We start from the raw sequence: 19878 nt of genomic DNA, 5'->3' as shown, positions 1-19878 counted from the left end.
CCACGGCGTGCGTCTCCCGTTCCAACCCCTTCGAGGCGGTCGGCGTTGAGTCCCCCACCCCCGGGGGGCTCCGCCAAGACCCCTATGGATGGCGCTGCTGAGATGATCTCTACAGACAGGGAATACTCTTCGAAGACATGGACAACTACACCATCCACAGAGTACTGAAGATCATCGCCGGCACCCATTACATCGAGCTAGCTAAGACCTTGCTAGCCCACCGTTGGAGGAAACTGGTGCCACAGTTCAACGCCAAGCACTTCATCTCATCCCCGTAGTCGCCAACCGTTCCAAGGGCTTAGTTGGACTTTATTTATTTTTATTTTTATTATTATTATTTATTTTTTTGTAAACAGTCCGACGCACTTTATTTTGGCAGCCCATTGAAATTGCTCAAATCACCTTAAAACCCTTTCGGTCGAGCAGTCTAATTTTGTTCTTTGGACTTAAATTTTTGTCCAGACATGAGTTATATGAATGAGCTCATTTTGACTTTAGGTCTTTGACCTAACTACTAAATTCATATTCCAAATTCCGCCCACCTTAAACTCCAATGCCCTCCCCCCCCCCCCCCCCGGTCCGGCCCATTTAGATTGGACTTTAAACTTTTAGACCTCCGTTCAAAATTATATGTCGAAATTATTCTCTTTTTTTTAATATTATTAAATAGTCCTATCCTCTCTTCTTTCTCTTATTTATTTTTGGACTGTCCATCTAAAATGCTCCAAATTATATAAATATTCGGCCGAGCAGTCAATTCTTTTTATTTTTGGCTTGTAACTTTTTATTTAATTTTTTTTTTAAATTCTATTAACTTTTTTTACTAATAGCTATCTTCAAAATTCTGCCCATTTTCAACTCTATCCTCCCCTCATCTCGAGTCAGGCCACCGATCTTATCGGAGGTCGGACTCTGGATGGGCGTGTTCGAAACCCTAGTGGTATATGGACATGTTAAATTGTTATCTATCTATCTATCCCAGCACCATTGCACTATGATCCATGGGAAGCCAGGCAAAAGAAAACTGGCTCCAGCAAAGGATGTTTTATATGCACTTTCCCACAGACAGGAAAGCACATACCACGGCTTCTGACCAGTTGTGGTGCACTGGTTGTAATGAGAAAAAACCCAATCAGTTGAATGACACAAGCACCTGAAGTGAGCAATTGATCGACTGAGCTAAATCCCGCCCTTGGTGGCTACCATTTATATCATACATGGAAAAAGTCAAAATGTGAAAAATCAAGTCTTTAAAAGTTTTAATCTGTGTTCCCAAATACATGTGTACTTACATTGCAAGGGTTCAATACCATAATTTCTTCTGCACCATATTTCTTTATATTTTTTGCACCATGTATTTTTACTAGAAAAGAAAATACAGATACAAATATAAATTATTTATAAGGAAAAAATAACATTCATTTGAAGTTTTATTCATTTATTTATTTAACGATGCACTCAACACATTTTATTTACGGTTATATGACATCGGATCATTTGATGTTTGCAATGTAGTAACGTCATAATTGTTTCAAAATAAATATAGAAATGTATGTTGATTTTATGGTAATCTACTCAAAATATATTCCACAGATTTTCTTGTAATCAGCAACAGGTGACGTGAATTATTAAGTATTCACATGTCATATATTAAGGCTATCAGTTTGAGGTGTAACCCCTTTCTTGAACAGAACTCTCTGGTGAAGTCAGAGCTTGTGCCCATATCAGGCATGTTTGAACAGTTTTCTGATGGAAGTATGCCAAAAATGTCCCATACAATACCTATACCAGGATTTTCGTGCTTATATTACCCATACCAGGATTAACCCAGGCTGTGCGTACTGCTAGGCCTCGTTTCATTTCATGCTTACATTACCCATACCAGGATTAACCCAGGCTGTGCGTACTGCTAGGCCTCGTTTCATTTCATGCTTACATTACCCATACCAGGATTAACCCAGGCTGTGCGTACTGCTAGGCCTCGTTTCATTTCATGCTTACATTACCCATATCAGGATTAACCCAGTCTGTGCGTACTGCTAGGCCTTGTTTCATTTCATGCTTACACTACCCATATCAGGATTAACCCAGTCTGTGCGTACTGCTAGGCCTTGTTTCATTTCATGCTTACATTACCCATACCAGGATTAACCCAGGCTGTGCATACTGCTAGGCCTTGTTTCATTTCATGCTTACATTACCCATATCAGGATTAACCCAGTCTGTGCGTACTGCTAGGCCTCGTTTCATTTCATGCTTTGTTTCATTTCATGCTTATATTACCCATACCAGGATTAACCCAGTCTGTGTGTACTGCTAGACTTACTGAGGTGTAAGCTGTACACACTGATTAGTTGTGCTTGATGCGCAGTCGGTGTGGGATCAATCTCTGTCGGTGTGCACATTGGGCTATTTCTCGTTCCAGCCAGTGCACGACTGGTACACATCAAAGGCTGTGGTATGTACTACCCTGTATCTGGGATGGTGCATACATTAATTTTTCAAACCATTCCCATAACCAAATCTTAAATCTTCCTTGCTACCTAGAAGCTATTTCTGTAGAGAGATGTCCAATTATTATTTTTTTTCTTCAATTTCTTCATATTAAATTCATATAATATTAAAATGTAAAACTGGTTCTTCACTGTGACAAAAAATACCGTATTTGACCAGAAATAAGCCCAGGGGTCCAAGAGATTAGCATAGGGTGGGCTTATTCCCGGACAAGGGGTCAGTTTTGTTAAAAATAAAATAAAATAAAATAAATAAATAATAATAATTAAATGAACAAATAAGAAAACAAAAAGTTCAGTACCACATCTATTAATTACAGAGTTACATTTGTTATTAATAAATAATAATAATAATAATAATAATTTTTTTTTTTTTTTTTTTTTTTTTTTTTACTAGGATCCAATTATCAGAAACACACCTTCTGCGTTACAATTACTTACCAGTGGTTTATTTACATCCAAAATTTAATAATGCTGAAAAGTCTTACAACAGCAATTAACAACAAACTGGCACTGTTTTCAACACAGACAGCTTACACTCTCTTCAGCTAGCTATAGTTGTCAATCTAGGTCATTGCACCTGTTCACAGACCATGGAATAAGTAATTTGCCTAATTAGCATTAACAGTGCCAGTGGCCCCAGTGTGGTTTCAGAAATAGACATTGGGTAGATCAAAGAAACACTGCAGACATGAAATTGAAAACAGTGTGTACTGTAACACTGTTAGACTACTAAATCTCACTGGTGGTAATAAGATGGTGTTACATTTGTGGTTAATTGTTTGTTACAGTGTTCTTTTTAAACATTTTTGTTTTGTTTACTGTGATAAGGGGACTAAGTAGGGGTAGGCTTATTTACTAATAAGGACCTAATTTCTTAAATGCTGTCAAAAAGGATGGGCTCATTTGTGGTCAAATACGGTAATAAATGTTTCTAACAACATAAAGCAATGAGAAAACATGTACACTGATGTAGTGACATCAAGGAAACTTGAAAGTATGAGAGGGTGAAATCAAACCAAAATGGTTTGAATGAATGAGTGAATGTCTAACGACACAGCAGTACAAAAATACACATTGGCCATTGGGTTTAACCCTTGTTTGTCACCTAATAGCTGATGTGTATTTTTGGGTTTGGGAGTTGTTAAACATTCATTCATTCAAATCATTTTGGACTGGTGATGGGTCACACTGTTTACTTTGCAAACGAAGGTGAACCAACTGCAAATAGTATTCATTAGCTGAACTTAACAGTGGCTTTCACAAAAAACTGACCCTGATTTCTGGTTACCACGAACATCAAGTTGCACAGTACAACAGTATTGTATTGAATTAGTGACATACACGTATCATATGCATTATTTAGATTCTAGCTGAGTTTGCTTTTAAACTTACCGGCGTCGTGGTTAGGCCATCGGTCAACAGGCTGGTAGGTACTGGGTTCAGATCCCAGTCGAGGCATGGGATTTTTAATCCAGGTACCGACTCCAAACCCTGAGTGAGTGCTCCGCAAGGCTCAATGGGTAGGTGTAAACCACTTGCACTGACCAGTGATCCATAACTGGTTCAACAAAGGCCATGGTTTGTGCTATTCTGCCTGTGGGAAGCGCAAATAAAAGATCCCTTGCTGCTAATCGTTCCTCTGTGTGGTCCTTAACCATATGTCTGACGCCATATAACCGTAAATAAAATGTGATGAGTGCGTCGTTAAATAAAACATTTCTTTCTTTCTTTTTGCTTTTAAACTTGTATTTTATAAAGCGGGTGAAGGCGATGACCTAATTACAGTAACTGTTGGTTTAAGCAAATTGTCAGTTATGAATATTAGATTTACTTCCTAATTATCAACTCAAGAAAAATATTTAACCATGGTCTCCATTAAACAAATTATAGGCTGTAGATGACTTGAATTAGGCTGTAGATGACTTACCCTTATAAGGGACATTCGGAGATGTAACAATAACAGATGCATTGTGTTCCTGTTCAAGCCTTTGGTTAAATACCTCCATGTGTAAGAGACCAAGAAATCCAAGTCGCCATCCCTGACCAAGAGCTGGGCTGTACAAAACCAATAATTAACAAGTTATTTTTTAAACCCAGCATTCTAACACAAGTGTAAAACACCTTCACTCAGTATCACACCATTCAACATGAAACTCATCTTTAAATAGTTTTCAAAAATAATACTAAAATTACAATTCTAAAACATGTAATAATAATAACATTGTCCATAATTTAATCTTCATTTAAAAACTGACTGCATTAAGTTAATGTTTGTGTGATACCATCATCAGCTACTGCATGTCGAATCATTGGATAATTCTGAAATAGCCTTTTGTGGAAGTGGAAGTAAATCTGCCACATTTTTCCTTTGGCAGCAAGGGGTATGTTATATGCACTTTCCCACAGACAGAACAGTGCATACCAAGGCCTTTGATATACCAGTCATGGGGAACTGGTTGGGATGGGGACGGTACTAAAGACTAACATTGCAATAAGGAAAATAACTTTTCAAAGGCTTATGATACTCTGCTAACAACTTTTCTCATGTTCACTAGTCTAGTACAAAATTAATTTGAATATTCTGACAGTAACAAAAACAATTTCAGGTAAAAACAAGAACCATACAATCATATAAACAGTTATATGTTCAGCATCTGTTATTAAAATTTAATAATAATGTTAAAATGAGAAAATATTTGAGAAATTAATGAAGCACAACCTAGTTTTGAGCATGTGACTCATATTTCGAAAGTTATTTATGACCATTTCATGGATACAAAACATCAAATTAATGTCCTGTGTATACAGATATTAAAAAAGATTGACAGCAAGTGAAACTGTCATTACATCAATATTTAATGTATTCTAGGGAAAAAGACAGAAACTGTAAATATGCATGACCATGTATGGTAATTAACTATGGAGCTGGAATCACACTGGTATATAGAAAAGATCCATTGCTATTAATATAAAAATGTAGTGACTAAATGTAAAAATTACCAAATGTTTGGCATACAATAGCTGATGATTAATAAAGTCAATGTGCTCTAGTGGTGTTGTTAAAACAAACTTTCATTATTTTAACTGTAAATACCTAGTAGATACAGAATAAAATGTAAAACTCTCAATATCTGGTTTAAACTATATTTGCACAAACTACTTCAATACAATTCTGGTGATGCTTAATTAATTTCCAAGTGTATATTAATCTTAAGTAACGCATGATTTATTTTATTCAGGTTTAAATTGTTTTAAGGAATTAGCTTTAACCTGCTGTCGCTATGTATGGAGACACTGGCATCAGTCAAGGTGAGCTTCTGAATGGCACTGCGTAGTGAATTGTACTCAGACTGATCTGAAGGGAAGATGCCAGCAAACACCTATAACAGACAAGAATTCCATGGAATTAAAGGTCTCGGTTATCTTAAACTGATTTGGTGTTGTTTAATGAAACCACAGATGTTCATCTCAATAAGTATTGTTAGAAAACAATTACAAAAGAAATAATTTGTGATATACAATGCAGTGCTTTAAACAAAACAAAACAAGGTTTTAGATCTCACTAATTTGGACACAACGAAGACTTTTGTCTTTTCTGAGCACAGGAAGGTTGTTTTAGTTCAGTACTGTCATTATCAGCTGCTGCAGAGTTGTCAATATTTAGAAATGTATTTCTAGTTATTTTAATATAATTACAAACTTTCCGAATTTATACGATTTACTGTATTCTGATTGGCTGACGTCACTAAAAAACCAAGCGTTATCCTTCCATAAACCTCATAAAAATACGTCATCACGGAAGACCAAGATCGATTGGAACTATTTTTAGCTGGATGGGCGAGAAGCCCAATGACCCAGTTCAGTGATCGTTTTAAAAATAGAACAAGGAAGTGAACTGTTTTCTCGATTAAAAAACATAAGGGAAACTGGATGAGATATTCATGTTATAAATAAAACAAAATTACAATATATTTTTTATTTGTTTTTATTCTGTTAACCCCCCCCCCCCCCCCCCCCCCCAAAACATCCAATAGTATGTATACATGTATTCCTACGCTTATTTACAGAACATGGCTGACGGTAAGAACGAAAGAAATTATTTTTGAGTGTTTTAAGGTACACTTCTTTTACTGTTTGTAATTATAAGAATTGTTTCTCATTTTTTTGGAATTTATCGATGTATAAAAGTCACAAATGTAGTCTTGTGACTTTTATACATCGATAAATTCCTAAAAAATGAGAAACAATTCTTATGTAATTAAACTTAACATTTTAGTGGTTTTGAGGTGAAATGTTTTGAGGTCAGCATGTTTGTACTTAATTTGGGTGTGTTTATTTTGGGCATATGTATTTTGGGCACATTTATCGCCTGGACTTTGATTCAATTTAAATTCATGATTATTCTAGTAATTAAACAAAATTAATACAAAGTTTAATTTAATAATAAAATTTAATGCACAAAATTAAACCACTTTATTTTTGCTACAGTGAAAATAATGCTGATTGCCAATATATGGTTTAATGGATTTAAAAAAGTTAGCAAGATTTCTTTTATTTTAAATGTGTTTGGATGACATTACACTTCAGCTATGACATAAAACTTTACTGCCATTTGATTTTGTTACAAAACACTTATTTGATTAATAAAAGATTCAGAAATAATTTGTGATGTAAAATTCATGATTACCGTAATGTAATTCTTAAAATAATAATATTCATTTAAATTAATACAAAGTTTAATGCAATAATGTATTTAGGTTTTTTAGTGGGGTTTTCTCTCTCACCCACCCCCCAAAGTCCCTTAATACAAAGTTATATGCACGATATACAATACAATACAAAATACTGTTCTAGTTTTAACATCAATTTTGTTTATTACAAATACCAAATGTAAAACTACTATAGGGGCTTTTTAAAGTATATTAAGTGCAGTCTCTGTGTCTCTTTCTGTGGGCGGGATGTAGTACTTGCTCGATTGGTCTGGGATCGATCAAAGGTTGTGGCATGTGCTATTCTGTCTGTGGGATGGTGTTTATAAAATATTCCTAGCTACTAATGGAAAAATGTAGCAGATTACCTCTTTAAGACTACATGTCAAATTACCAAATGTTTGACATCCAATAACTGATGATTGGTTAATCAATGTGCTCTAAACAAACTTTAACTATCTCCATCTCTCCCTCCCTCCCCCTTCCTCCCTCCCTCCCTCTCTGTCTCTCTGTCTCTCTCTCTCTCTCTCTCTCTCTCTCTCTCTCTCTCTCTCTCTCTCTCTCTCTCTCTCTCTCTGTGATGTATCAATGTATCAATGACCTGTGCAATATACCCAAAAGGATATTTATAGTGCTTTAATAAACTACATGGACAATCGGAAACATAAAGATAAAAACAAGGAGTCATGCTATATGGTTTCAAAGTGAGAACAACACATTCACCACTTCGTGAAGAATATGTTTAAGAGTATTTTTTTACTAAAATGTATGTTTTCTCTTTTGTATCTTTGTTTAACTTCCTTCTTAAATAGGGGTAATATTTAATTCAACCCTTTGCACTATGCATTTATAAAAAAAAAAATTGGGGCTAAAAGTATTAAGAAATCAAAAATATATAAGACAATATCGAGGGAGAGTTTTAGATTATATACGAGTACAATACTTTAGTAACCAGTTTAAAAAACTATTCCAAAAATACTGAACCTCATTAATATTCCCAAAATAATAATATCAACAAAAAATAGAAAGTTTAATTTTTTTAGTTCTTATAGTTTATGAGAACTGGAGCTGAATACAAAAGCTTTACATGAAGCTAAACTCAGCTATATTAATGTAACAATTTAAGGTTATAAATGAATAGCTTGTACCATTGGCTTTGCAGACTTAAATTCAGGCAGTGCTTCCACAGGGATGTTTTCATGGTAGAATGTGTCTCCTACCTGCGCCTCGTTAGTGTTTCGCATGTTAGTTATCACATAGCCAACTTGACCTGCATATCTAAAACAAGACTTTATTTCAGTTATATGGGTCTACTAAAACAATGGTCGCCTGGCACATTATATTTTTGTATCATAATTCTTCCACGATATAATGTATCTACTTTCTTACTTCATCAAGACTTTTTTTTCCTTCCCAACATTTCAATATTCCCTTTGCAATTCTTCTACTGTGAATAGAGTCCTATATTGAACAGTTGTTAGAATTCAAAGAAACCACATTATTCATTTCATTTAGAGGCATTTACCCCATACAATCTAAAAAACCCTGATATCTGAATATTTGAAAATACAACATTTGTGTATTTGAATATTTCAAATAGCAAATAATGAATAATTGGACCACACTATTCTTAATTACTCAGATGATGTAATGTGTCGGACTAGACTGCTGAAATGTCTACTTTTCTCACTGGCATAATAACAAATAGACAAGACAATATTTTACTTTGTTTTCAACAGTCCACTTTTTACAGGTTGAATGATCATGAATTTAATGTTTGCATGCAAATATTCATCCAGTTTCCAGAATAGAAAGGTTCCAGTTTATTCACCTGTATTGCATAGGAAAAAAACAGGGACTGAGAAATATGGCCAGTTTAACAGGAATTCAGTTTAGGCAGGTTCCACTAATTTGTAAAATTCCTCCAGGGTGAATTAAAGTGGCAGACCCTAGTTTTAGTTGATGAAATACTAGCATACATACCTGTAACAAATCTGTATTTAAAGTTACAATAAAGTGCAACAAGCCTCTGTGATGTTGAAATGGGGAAATACCCTCTAAAAGTAGACAAGCTCGTGTCCATAACCGTTACTTCTTAGATGTATATGCTTTTTTTTTTTAAATAATAAAAAAAACCATTTCTTGGTACATGTATTAGAAACATCAGAATGACCAGAAACACGTTGGATGTACAGAAATTGATAATTTAAACAATAAAATCTAATAGCTCTAAAAGAGAAAAATAAGCCATAGTGTTTAAAAACTAGGGTCTGTCACAAGCTTTTTTTCAAATTTTAACAAACTATTCTCTGACCACTTTTACTAAACTAAGTGCAGATGTGGTTGAAATTAACAAAACATCTACAGTCGAATTTACACAGCCTGTTTTTCTTAAATGCTGGTGTTTAAGCATGTAAATGTATGTAGTTATAGGCATGTTAGACATAAACAGGCTTTGTAAATTTGGCCCCTATTATGGGAAGAAGGAGTTTGGAGACGGCTGCTCCAACAGAAAGAAAATGAGACACACAAAGTAACGGATAGGATGGACAGGTAGAAAGGAATGTCTTCCACACCATTTGGTGGCAGTAGCATTATAAACCGCAACTAAGATACCTACAGTGTGTTAGTAGAGACCTCCAGAGGATGCATCACCCCAACATCATGAACTTCATACACTTTGTGGCTGGAGGCTGAGGCAATCTTGTCACCTGTTAATATATCCTGGCATCATGAGTTCTCCACACAATAAATAAAAAAGTAAAGTTTAATAAAGACAATATTTTGTACATACAATAATACTTTACCTTTCTCAAAGTCACATTAATTTATTGTGAAAAACAGTGATAATTGCCCATGAATGCCAAGTTTTTCTCCAGAAAACAAGCTGCTAAGTTGTACAGGTGTTTCCACTATATTTTGACAAATATATATGTTTTCAATAGTTTAACTGGCTGCCTATTTTTGTCCTTGTTCTAGTAGAGTAGGGTTTATACTCTGTGCAATAATTTACATCAAATTCTTCAGAGGTGTGTGAGTTTTTAAAAATAGGAGAAAAAAAAAGCATTTAATACTAGTTATTGGAATTCCCCATAACAGGAACTCTACCAAGCATACTTGGTATCGCTGTCCAAAACAGATTGATCCATACTGATTTGCATTGAGTGGTGGTGTGCCAATGGCGATTCCAAATGCGGATTAATACACATTGGACAGAACCATATTTGGTGTGTCAATGGTATTAGTGATGTTTATAACCTAAAAGAACAAATTAAATTATGAAGATGCAAACTGTTCTAGCAATAATGTGGTCGGTTAATTTATGAAGTATATTTCATCCACAGATAATACATCCACTGCACACCGCTTCCACAGATTCATCCTTTTATTCCCTTAGCTCATACATTATTATTATCATAGGTATCAGTTTGTCATTTGTATCAAGTAGTTTAGTTGAAATATTCGTACCAAATATAAAAGCCATTCTTTAAAAGAATCACAAGTTGAAAAGCAATTGGTTATGGTATTGGGGCAGGACGTAACCCAGTGATAAAGTGCTCTCTTGATGCATGGTTGGTCTAGGATGGATCCCATCAGTAGGCCCATTTGGCTATTTCTCGTTCTAAACAGTGCACCACGACTGGTATGTGCTATCCTGTCTGTCTATAATGGAAATATATAGTGGGTTTCCTTTCTAAGACTATGTATCAAAATTACCAAATGTTTGACATCCAATAGCTGATGATTATAAATCAATGTGCTCTAGTGGTATTGTTAAACAAAACAAACTGTCTCTGTCTGGTTATGGTACTAAGGGTGTGTATCATGACTCATGAAATATGATAGCTGCATGTTCTTTAAAAAGGCATAAAAGCAATTTCTGAAACTTTAACCAATTACATTCATGTGTGTGTGTGTGCACTTGAAAGGCTGATGAATACGCTGATACAAATATGAAAACCACCCATTATGGATTCACGAGTTAAAGGCAGCCTCCCTACACCTAAAGAGAATTGACTTGCATTACGTGTTCATGGAAGACAAAACATTACTCGCATCGGGTGTCTTTGTGTAAAACAATGCAACGGAAACCTGTGTTTTCCACCTTCACAAACCTTTTTTGAGCAATCCATCAATCACAACCATGTGAATTATGACTCCTTTATACTGGTCAAACCATGAGTCAAACAGTAGAGCTTTCAGTGGCTTAGACACATCAGATGTCGGCCTGTTATATAAGAACATATTATGATCAATAACATGTCTAAAGGTACTCAACAACAACTATAATGTATGCAGTTTTACGGATTGTGTTCAACCTATATTAAACTAAAATTGCATTAAAAGTTGTATTATGTGAAATGTTTAATTTTTAGCAAACAATACATTTTTAAAGAGACTGTCCCGAGTGTCTATAAATTCAGTCTTTTCACCCATCATTTTAACATTTGTGCTATCACAAACTGGGTTTTGCCTCACAGTAAATTTTTACGTACAAATAAACAAACAAAACAAAATATTGTACAAAGAAATACAATGATGTTTGAGCAGCTGCCAATGAGAAATGCGTTGGGAATACAGACACCAGTGATCTGGATAATGTAAAGGTATGTCTAAGTACCCCTGAGTAATCTAGGCTTGACATACATGTGTAGCTTCGTCAACTGTGAAAATACAATTCATGAAGTAGCAATTACAAGAAACTAGAAAACCTGACGAGAAAATAAATTGTAAATGTTCAAATTAATACTTTTCAGTTCCATTTCGATATTTCGTAGGAAGGCAATATATGAAAGGTTGATACACAGTACACTGTAGAGGACACATCAGTAAATTAATTTAATTTTCATTTCGTTTATTATTTCTGTGCTTCTATCGAATTAAAGTTCAAACATGCTGTCCTGGGAACACAGCCGTTATATGGGCTGTCCAGGTTAGTGGTTAGTGAGAGAGAAGAGTGTGTAGTGGCCTTACACCTATCCACTGACTTGTTAAACTCACTCTGAGTGAGAGCCAGTACTGTGATGTAAATCCCCGTACCTACCAGCCTTATGTCCAATGGCTTAACCACTACACCACAAACGTCAGTCATAAAATAAATTAATTCTGTTTTTTAAAATACATTTTTATTGCTAAGATCAATGGGTTAATATTTATAATTTAACAATTTAACATAAATTTTTGTAGTATGCTTTACTTACGGGGGAATTTTGTCAATGACCGCCTTCAGAATGTCTTCTACACCTGTTCCATGTTTTGCTGATATCTGTAAACATGAATGAATTCCTCCCAAACATCAACATAAAAACTTGGAGTATGAATACAACCTAGAATGGTAAAGCCATCATGGCTTGCATGGTATTTTCTAGATATTAAACAGGTAAATGATCATCCTAAGCATGAAGCAGGGTTTTTTAAAGATAGCATCAAGAGTATTAATCTCAACTATCACCACACTCCCTAAAACATTCTGTATTACATTTCCTTTAGAGCATAATTCAAAGTTAGTAAAGAATGATGCCTTACATTGATTGGAATGTTACAGAATACTTTTGAAGTTAGAAAGCATTTAAAATGACTCGATCTCTGCAAAGCATTCTACCAGTAGTGATCCATTTCAAAGATTCTTTTACAGTTTTTGGCTCACTGGGCAAGATAATTTTTTGTATTGCAAAAGGTGATAGTTTTCATAAGGCTACATGTATGTCATCCGAAGACTAGCCTGACTGAGAAGAAACAACTCTTGATTTCTTCCAATTCAATGCAATCATGGACTTAAAAATCATATTTAAATTCATTTGAATTATCAACCAAGCCAAAACCATCACCAAGTTCCACAAGTGGACACTACAGTCCACAGGCAAGCATGGCTAATACACTTGGGCAATAAATATACAATAAATCACCCAAATGACCCAAACACTCTCCCAAGAGCAACAAACACAAATGGTACAATGTTCTTACATTAATTACAATTTAAAGCCATTCCACTGGTCCAGAACAAATGTATTCATTTAAAAAAAAAAAAGTTTTTTTAAGTGAATAATAGTTTTTGAAGTTTGTTTTTGTTTAACAACACCACTAGAGCACATTGATTAATTAATCATCAGCTACTGAATATCAAACATTTACTAATTCAACATAAACAGTTATTTTATTAATCTGAAATAAAGAAAATAGCTGAAAAGATCTCTTTTGTTTTCTAAGCATCGCCAAAGTAGTGCAAAACTGAGATTCATGCAGTTATGTACATCAGTTTTTTAAGTCGCATGATATTATTTGGTCCAAACCAAACATTTATAACAAAAGCTTATTTATAGATTGGAATTAAACCCTGATGAATCTAAACAAAATAATAGACAATCCTTCACAAAACAAAGATGATGTGATCTTGAGTTTGGCATGACTTATTGATTGATCAGATCAGGCCTCCCTGACCATCAATGGTGTGTTGTCAGAAAAAGAAAGAAGTGTTTTATTTAACGACGCACTCAACACATTTTATTTACGGTTATACGGCGTCAGACATATGGTTAAGGACCACACAGATTTTCTTTTAGAGGAAACCCGCTGTCGCCACATAGGCTACTCTTTTTTATGACAGGCAGCAAGGGATCTTTTATTTGCGCTTCCCACAGGCAGGATAGCACAAACCATGGCCTTTGTTGAACCAGTTATGGATCACTGGTCGGTGCAAGTGGTTTTTACACCTACCCATTGAGCCTTGCGGAGCACTCACTCAGGGTTTGGAGTCGGTATCTGGATTAAAAATTCCATGCCTCGACTGGGATCCGAACCCAGTACCTACCAGCCTGTAGACCTATGGCCTGCCACGACGCCACCGAGGCCGGTGTGCATTGTCAGAAATCATACCCACAAGTATGCCTCAACTCAACCATCAGGATCCCTTCATCCATGGTTACACAATGCACCTCATGATCTACAAGGTACTCATGAAGGAAGGAATGCTGTATTAGCCACTAATAAGAAAACCAGTTCCAGATGTCATTTGCCATATGAATACAGATCCTGAAATAACACTATGAAATACACCAATAAACTAATTACATTTTGCATAATGATTATTGGGCCCATTTAGGATAATTTCAGCACAACGCCCCACAAAAATATATTGGTGAAAAAACAAAACTGACTTGTGAACCGATAGAGAAAAAGCACCATGCCACATCTTGTACATCTATGTCTTGGGTCTGTAAAACTATCATTTGAGAGTAAATTGGTCAGGAATTGCAGAAGTAGTGTTTAAAGAACTAGTGTATTAGCTCCATGTCTTTGCTTCAGGATCTTTGTCTGTGTGCTAAATACAGAAATACAATGTGTACAGCAGTTCTTCTAGAACTTCTGATTAAAGAATGTTAATCATTCCACAATATTTATAAACAAAGAGCCCACCTTGAGGACTTCTTGAGGTGAAATATCAAAGACATTCTTCATCTGCACCAAGACTTCATCAGGTTTTGCAAGCTTCAGGTCAATCTTGTTGAGGACAGGAATCACTGTAAGTTCAGACTCAAATGCTAGGTAGAAGTTTGCCACCGTCTGTGCCTGCACTCCCTTTTAATCAGAACAAATCGCATGTTGACATGTTTACAGTGTTAAACAATTTAAACTAAAGATAAAGCTTCAGATATCAGAAATATGATGTAGAAGGTGTTAAATTACAATACATGTATGTTCTTCAAATAAGAGATGAAAATGTGACTATGTATAAATGTTATTCTGTAAATACTGTTCATTTAGAACAAAATCAATATAATTTCAGTGATATTTACATATATCTAAACTTAAATACATTTTATAGTTATTATTTAAATAATATTAGCTTCATAAATTTTTATGCATTACAATACTGTATTTAATCTCCACTGATAACCAAATTGCTACTTTTGTAATTTTGCTAATAACTCTGCAAATAAATTGCAGTTTTCCACTGCAAAATCTATTTGATTTTATTTATTATTATTAAACAAAAGAAATCTGCAGTTTATTAAATTACAAGTTTTTTAGACTTTCACAAAATTAAAAATAGTGTTTGAAATAATTGGCTAGAGATCATCATGGAGAGACTCACAGGCCCCATTTGAAAAACCAAATCGAATTTCACTAAAGGCAACTGGAACCAGTTTAAGAAGCTATGTAATAATAAAATGTTAAGATTAGAAGTAAGAATGTGATACTTTTAATGCTCTAAAACCATTCTAAAATCTAATACTGGAGATAAACACAGATCAGACTCCTAGTGGAACAAAGAAATAGCCACTCAAATTAAATTAACAAACAAATATAGAATGACTATGAAAAAAATAAAAAAGAGATACCTATTTAAAAAAGCAAAATACATGTAAACATTTTCTCATTTAGTTGTTTTAAGCACAAAAAGAATCATGGGGAACTTTTCACTCCACCACAACCAGATCAATGAATGGGAAAGAATTGTGGTTGAAAATAAAACATATCCAGGAAAAAAATAAATACCCATACATTTTTTGGTTAAAATACACAATACAAACCCCATAAAGATAAGGCAAATATATCTACCAAAATACTTCCATTATTAACAGTACATAAACAAATTTTAATTTAAAAAATTGAAAAACAAAACAAAGCAAAAAACAACAAAAAGCCTTACCAGAGTAAATTCAAAAAAATATTCCCACATTTTCAACATACATGTACAAAATGACAAGGGGACAAAACATCTAGGAGTAGGCTGTAAGAGCGTAAGACATCCAGGGATGAACATGATTGGGTTCGAAACATTCTGCAACCAGTTTCATATCCTTGATAGCTGGCTACCATTTACTAATGCCATCAATCAAAACATGTTATGCTACAATGTGAAAAACCTATCTATTTTTACTGAAGTATTAGACTGAACATAAATGTTAATACGAGTGCAATGGGATACCTGATTTGCATCCACCAGGAGAATAACACCTTGGCAAGCTGAAAGTGACCGAGCTACTTCATAATTGAAGTCAACATGACCCTGGAAGAAGCAATTAAAAATGTTACTAAAAACATACAATGTTCCAACTTATATACAAACAGTAGACACACATGAAGGAACCCTTATACTTTACACAGCTTTTATTTTTATATCCATAATATTAATATTACACCATTATATTATTAGTCTGAAAATTGCAGTGGACAATTACCTTATGGCTCATACCTGACAGGTAAGTATTGTTAGTAAACCTCAAACAATGGCATATTCCCCTAGGGATAGTAGTCTGGTCCGAACATCCCAACAGCCAATGGGATGGCTAAAATATTCCAATGAGTCCTCTGCTTCCTGTTACGTGACTGAAGCTTCCTTCTTTCCCCTAAGTGCATCAAATGAAGGATTGGTAGCGGGGAGGCTGGGTGGTTACAAACAGTTGAGGTCAGGTTAAGTATACTTAAAAGAGAAAACAGTCCAAGTTTTCTCCATTTCTTTTCAACTTAACCTGACCTCAAACAATGGCAGCATTCAACAGCAGGAGGCGGATTCCATGATCTGAAGATGCCATCATCTTCTCCCCATAGACCGGAATGGTTCTCACAAAGTACAAGATTAAGCTAAGGGTAGCCCACTCCACTAAGAATGCCCCGAACAGACCTGCGTAGCTGGAACAAGAGTAATTTGGTGTTGTCACGCCGTGAGATGAAATGACAACTTGCCCCAGTTGGGCCCTGGCAGTGGATCTGGGTCCACGAGATGAATCAGATCTGGATACCATACACGATTCGGCCACATTGGAGCTACAAGTAACAGTCAACAGTGGAACTGTTGGAATCTCTGAAGCACATTGGGAAGCAGTACTGGTGGAGGGAACGCGTAAGCATCCAGACCTTCCCAACTTATGTCCAGTGCATCTAGGTCCATTGCTTCTGGATCTGGGACTGGTGAGACGTAAATCCGTGGCTTGTGGAGCGGATGGCCTGGACAATGTGTCTGCTAACACATTCAAGACCCTGCAATGTGTCTTGCTCGAAGATTCAGTGGAATGGTGCCAACCATCTCGAACAGACAATAGGTAAGCTCCAGTAGACTGCTGGAATGAATCCTGCCATGACGGTTTATGTAAGCCACTGCCATCACGTTGTCCGCCGCCACCATGAGACCTGCATCGATAGTTGTTGGTGACAGTGTTGAACCGCATTAAAGACCGTCAGAAGGTCTAATATGTTAATGTGGAGACTGCTTTCTTCTGACAACCACCGTCCCGAAGTTGTCCGATTGTCCAGATGTGCTCCCCCATCTTCCAAAGACACATCGACGTAAAGATGGTGAGTTGTTTGAAATGGCCTCAAGAGACTCCATCTAAGACGTTCGACAGGATCTGCCACCACTGGGCCGAAAGTTGTGTGGAAGACCGATTATCAAATCGGGGTTGTCAACGTGGTGTAAGGATTCAGGAAGACTTGAATTCAATGTAACTGTAATCGGACACTGAGTATCATGTCTTGAGCTGATGTCAGAAGGCCTAACAGATTTTGCCAATAGTGGAATGTCACAGGCCCATTCAAAACGCTGAAGATTGCTATCTGGATCTTCTCTCATCTGTGGGAAGAAACCTGTACTAGGCCCAGAGCACCAATGAAGACTCTGCATTTGTAGCAACTGAATGCAGGAATCAGTGACATAGGTTCAAATCCCAACAGCATGAGACCTGAAAGGATTTTATCCCTTGAGCGAGTGTGCCAATATCAAACACAACAACCATTCAACTGTAACAATGTAATAGGTTCGATAGAGGTCAATATTTATAAGTGTGGTTAGAGGTGTAGCAGGCTGGGACCAGAAAAAGCAGATCACGCGAGGAGAAGACGACAGTGGGAAGAGAAAAAGACAACTGACAGGGAAGAACAGAAAAGCGAGTGAAGTGGGTTTTAGTGGAATTAAGAAATGTGTATTAGACCCAATGAAGGTTATATATTAGTGAGTTATTAGAAGTTTACACAATATACAGATATTCATACATCTAAACACATACAGTGAAACCTTTCTAAACCAAATCACCTTGGGATTTAAAATTGGAGTGAGGGATTCCAATATGCATCAATCTGTTAGTATATGTTTGCCAGTTATGCTTTTGTGGTCAAATTTCATTATGTTTTATTAATTTTATTAATAATGTAATTTTAAAAAGTAATGACTCTTACAGGTGTGTCTATGAGGTTTAGTAAATATGTTTGACCATGATGTTCATAAAACAAAGACACTGTCTGGGCCTTGACAGTGATTCCACGCTCTCGCTCCACTTGCAGGCGATCCAGAACCTGCTGATTGTCATTCGTCTTTGGAATTACACCTGCAAGAAGAAACAATCAGAAAATGTATTAGGGTTTAAAGATATGTCAAAGTTGCAATAATGTGGGTTCATGTTAAAAATATTTAATTTTTGCTTTGAAACAAAGTTTATACCTTCAGCTAATTCAGGGCTTCTGCCAGAGGGTAAAACGGGTATGGCGCCATACCCAAATTCTTTTACAGATTTATTTTTATTTTTAAGTTGACCTTTTGACAAAATTAATTACTCTTATCATTACTGTATGATTTTCTTAACCCTAATCCTAAACCTAACCCATTTTCTTTCTGGGGGAGCCCATCCCACCCCCACCCATATCAACTGTGGTTTTCTTCAGCACACACATTGTAAATATTTAATTTCATGGCGCCACTCTGGCTATATGCCTATAAAAAATTCCATTTACTAGCAGAAAAAAACATTATTTTAGGGGAAAGAAAGAAAGAAATGTTTTATTTAACTACGCACTCAACACATTTTATTTACAGTTATATGGCATCAGATTTTGAGAGGAAACCTGCTGTCGCCACTTCATGGGCTACTCTTTCCGATTAGCAGCAAGGGATCTTTTATTTGCACTTCCCACAGGCAGGATAGCACAAACCATGGCCTTTGTTGAACCAGTTATGGATCACTGGTCGGTGCAAGTGGTTTACACATACCCATTGAGCCTTGCGGAGCACTCACTCAGGGTTTGGAGTCGGTATCTGGATTAAAAATCCCATGCCTCGACTGGGATCTGAAACCCAGTACCTACCAGCCTGTTGACCGATGGCCTAACCACGACGCCACCGAGGATGGTCATCTTGAGAGTATGTCACACACATTAACTAGTGATGTTACTGTTTTATGTGTACACATTCAGCACACTATGTTTTTTCCATAATTCTTTGCAGACAAATTATTCAGAAAACCCCTCTTGTCGACCAATGCAAGACTTTTAAACATTATTATTCTTGAGTTAATTATGGAAAGATTATGTGTGGGATCGATTAATTTGCAGTTATTTATTACCAAACATTTTTTGAAATTAACTAAATATTGTAGTTTTAACTTTGACATAGGATTTTTAAGCTAGACCCATATATTTACTTGCAATCTGGCCAGTTTGGTCAAAACATTATTAGCAAATTCAAGCTGTAATTAGCTAGACAAACAAAAAGGTGATTTGTCAAGTTGACAGCTAAAACCCTGTTGTATCCCACCATCAGTATTTGTAATGGCAGAATATTTCATCAACAGCTGGATATACCCTTTTACTGAATTTTGCAGTAAATGCAACATAATGGTAATGTACAAGTTATTTTATTTCTGACACAAGAACAACGTTCTATA

General features: G+C 35.7%; 1 protein-coding gene across 2 annotated transcripts in view; it reads right to left on the bottom strand.

The window, feature by feature from the left end:
- Positions 1-19878, bottom strand: part of LOC121376037 (translation factor Guf1, mitochondrial-like) — a 32217-nt gene that overhangs the window by 5687 nt on the left and 6652 nt on the right. For both annotated transcript variants that reach the window (XM_041503803.1, XM_041503801.1), the window contains 10 exons: positions 18398-18546; positions 16155-16235; positions 14639-14800; positions 12427-12491; positions 11341-11453; positions 9846-9936; positions 8374-8503; positions 5787-5896; positions 4444-4571; positions 1293-1363 (listed from right to left, as the gene is read on the bottom strand). In XM_041503803.1, the coding sequence (XP_041359737.1) occupies positions 1293-1363; positions 4444-4571; positions 5787-5896; positions 8374-8503; positions 9846-9936; positions 11341-11453; positions 12427-12491; positions 14639-14800; positions 16155-16235; positions 18398-18546 (1100 nt within the window). The remainder of the gene's footprint in view (positions 1-1292; positions 1364-4443; positions 4572-5786; positions 5897-8373; positions 8504-9845; positions 9937-11340; positions 11454-12426; positions 12492-14638; positions 14801-16154; positions 16236-18397; positions 18547-19878) is intronic.

Source organism: Gigantopelta aegis, chromosome 6, assembly GCF_016097555.1.
Source record: "Gigantopelta aegis isolate Gae_Host chromosome 6, Gae_host_genome, whole genome shotgun sequence".
Classification (NCBI taxonomy): domain Eukaryota; kingdom Metazoa; phylum Mollusca; class Gastropoda; order Neomphalida; family Peltospiridae; genus Gigantopelta; species Gigantopelta aegis.
Note: the sequence above shows the minus strand (reverse complement) of the source record. Positions and strands in the feature narration are given on the sequence as shown.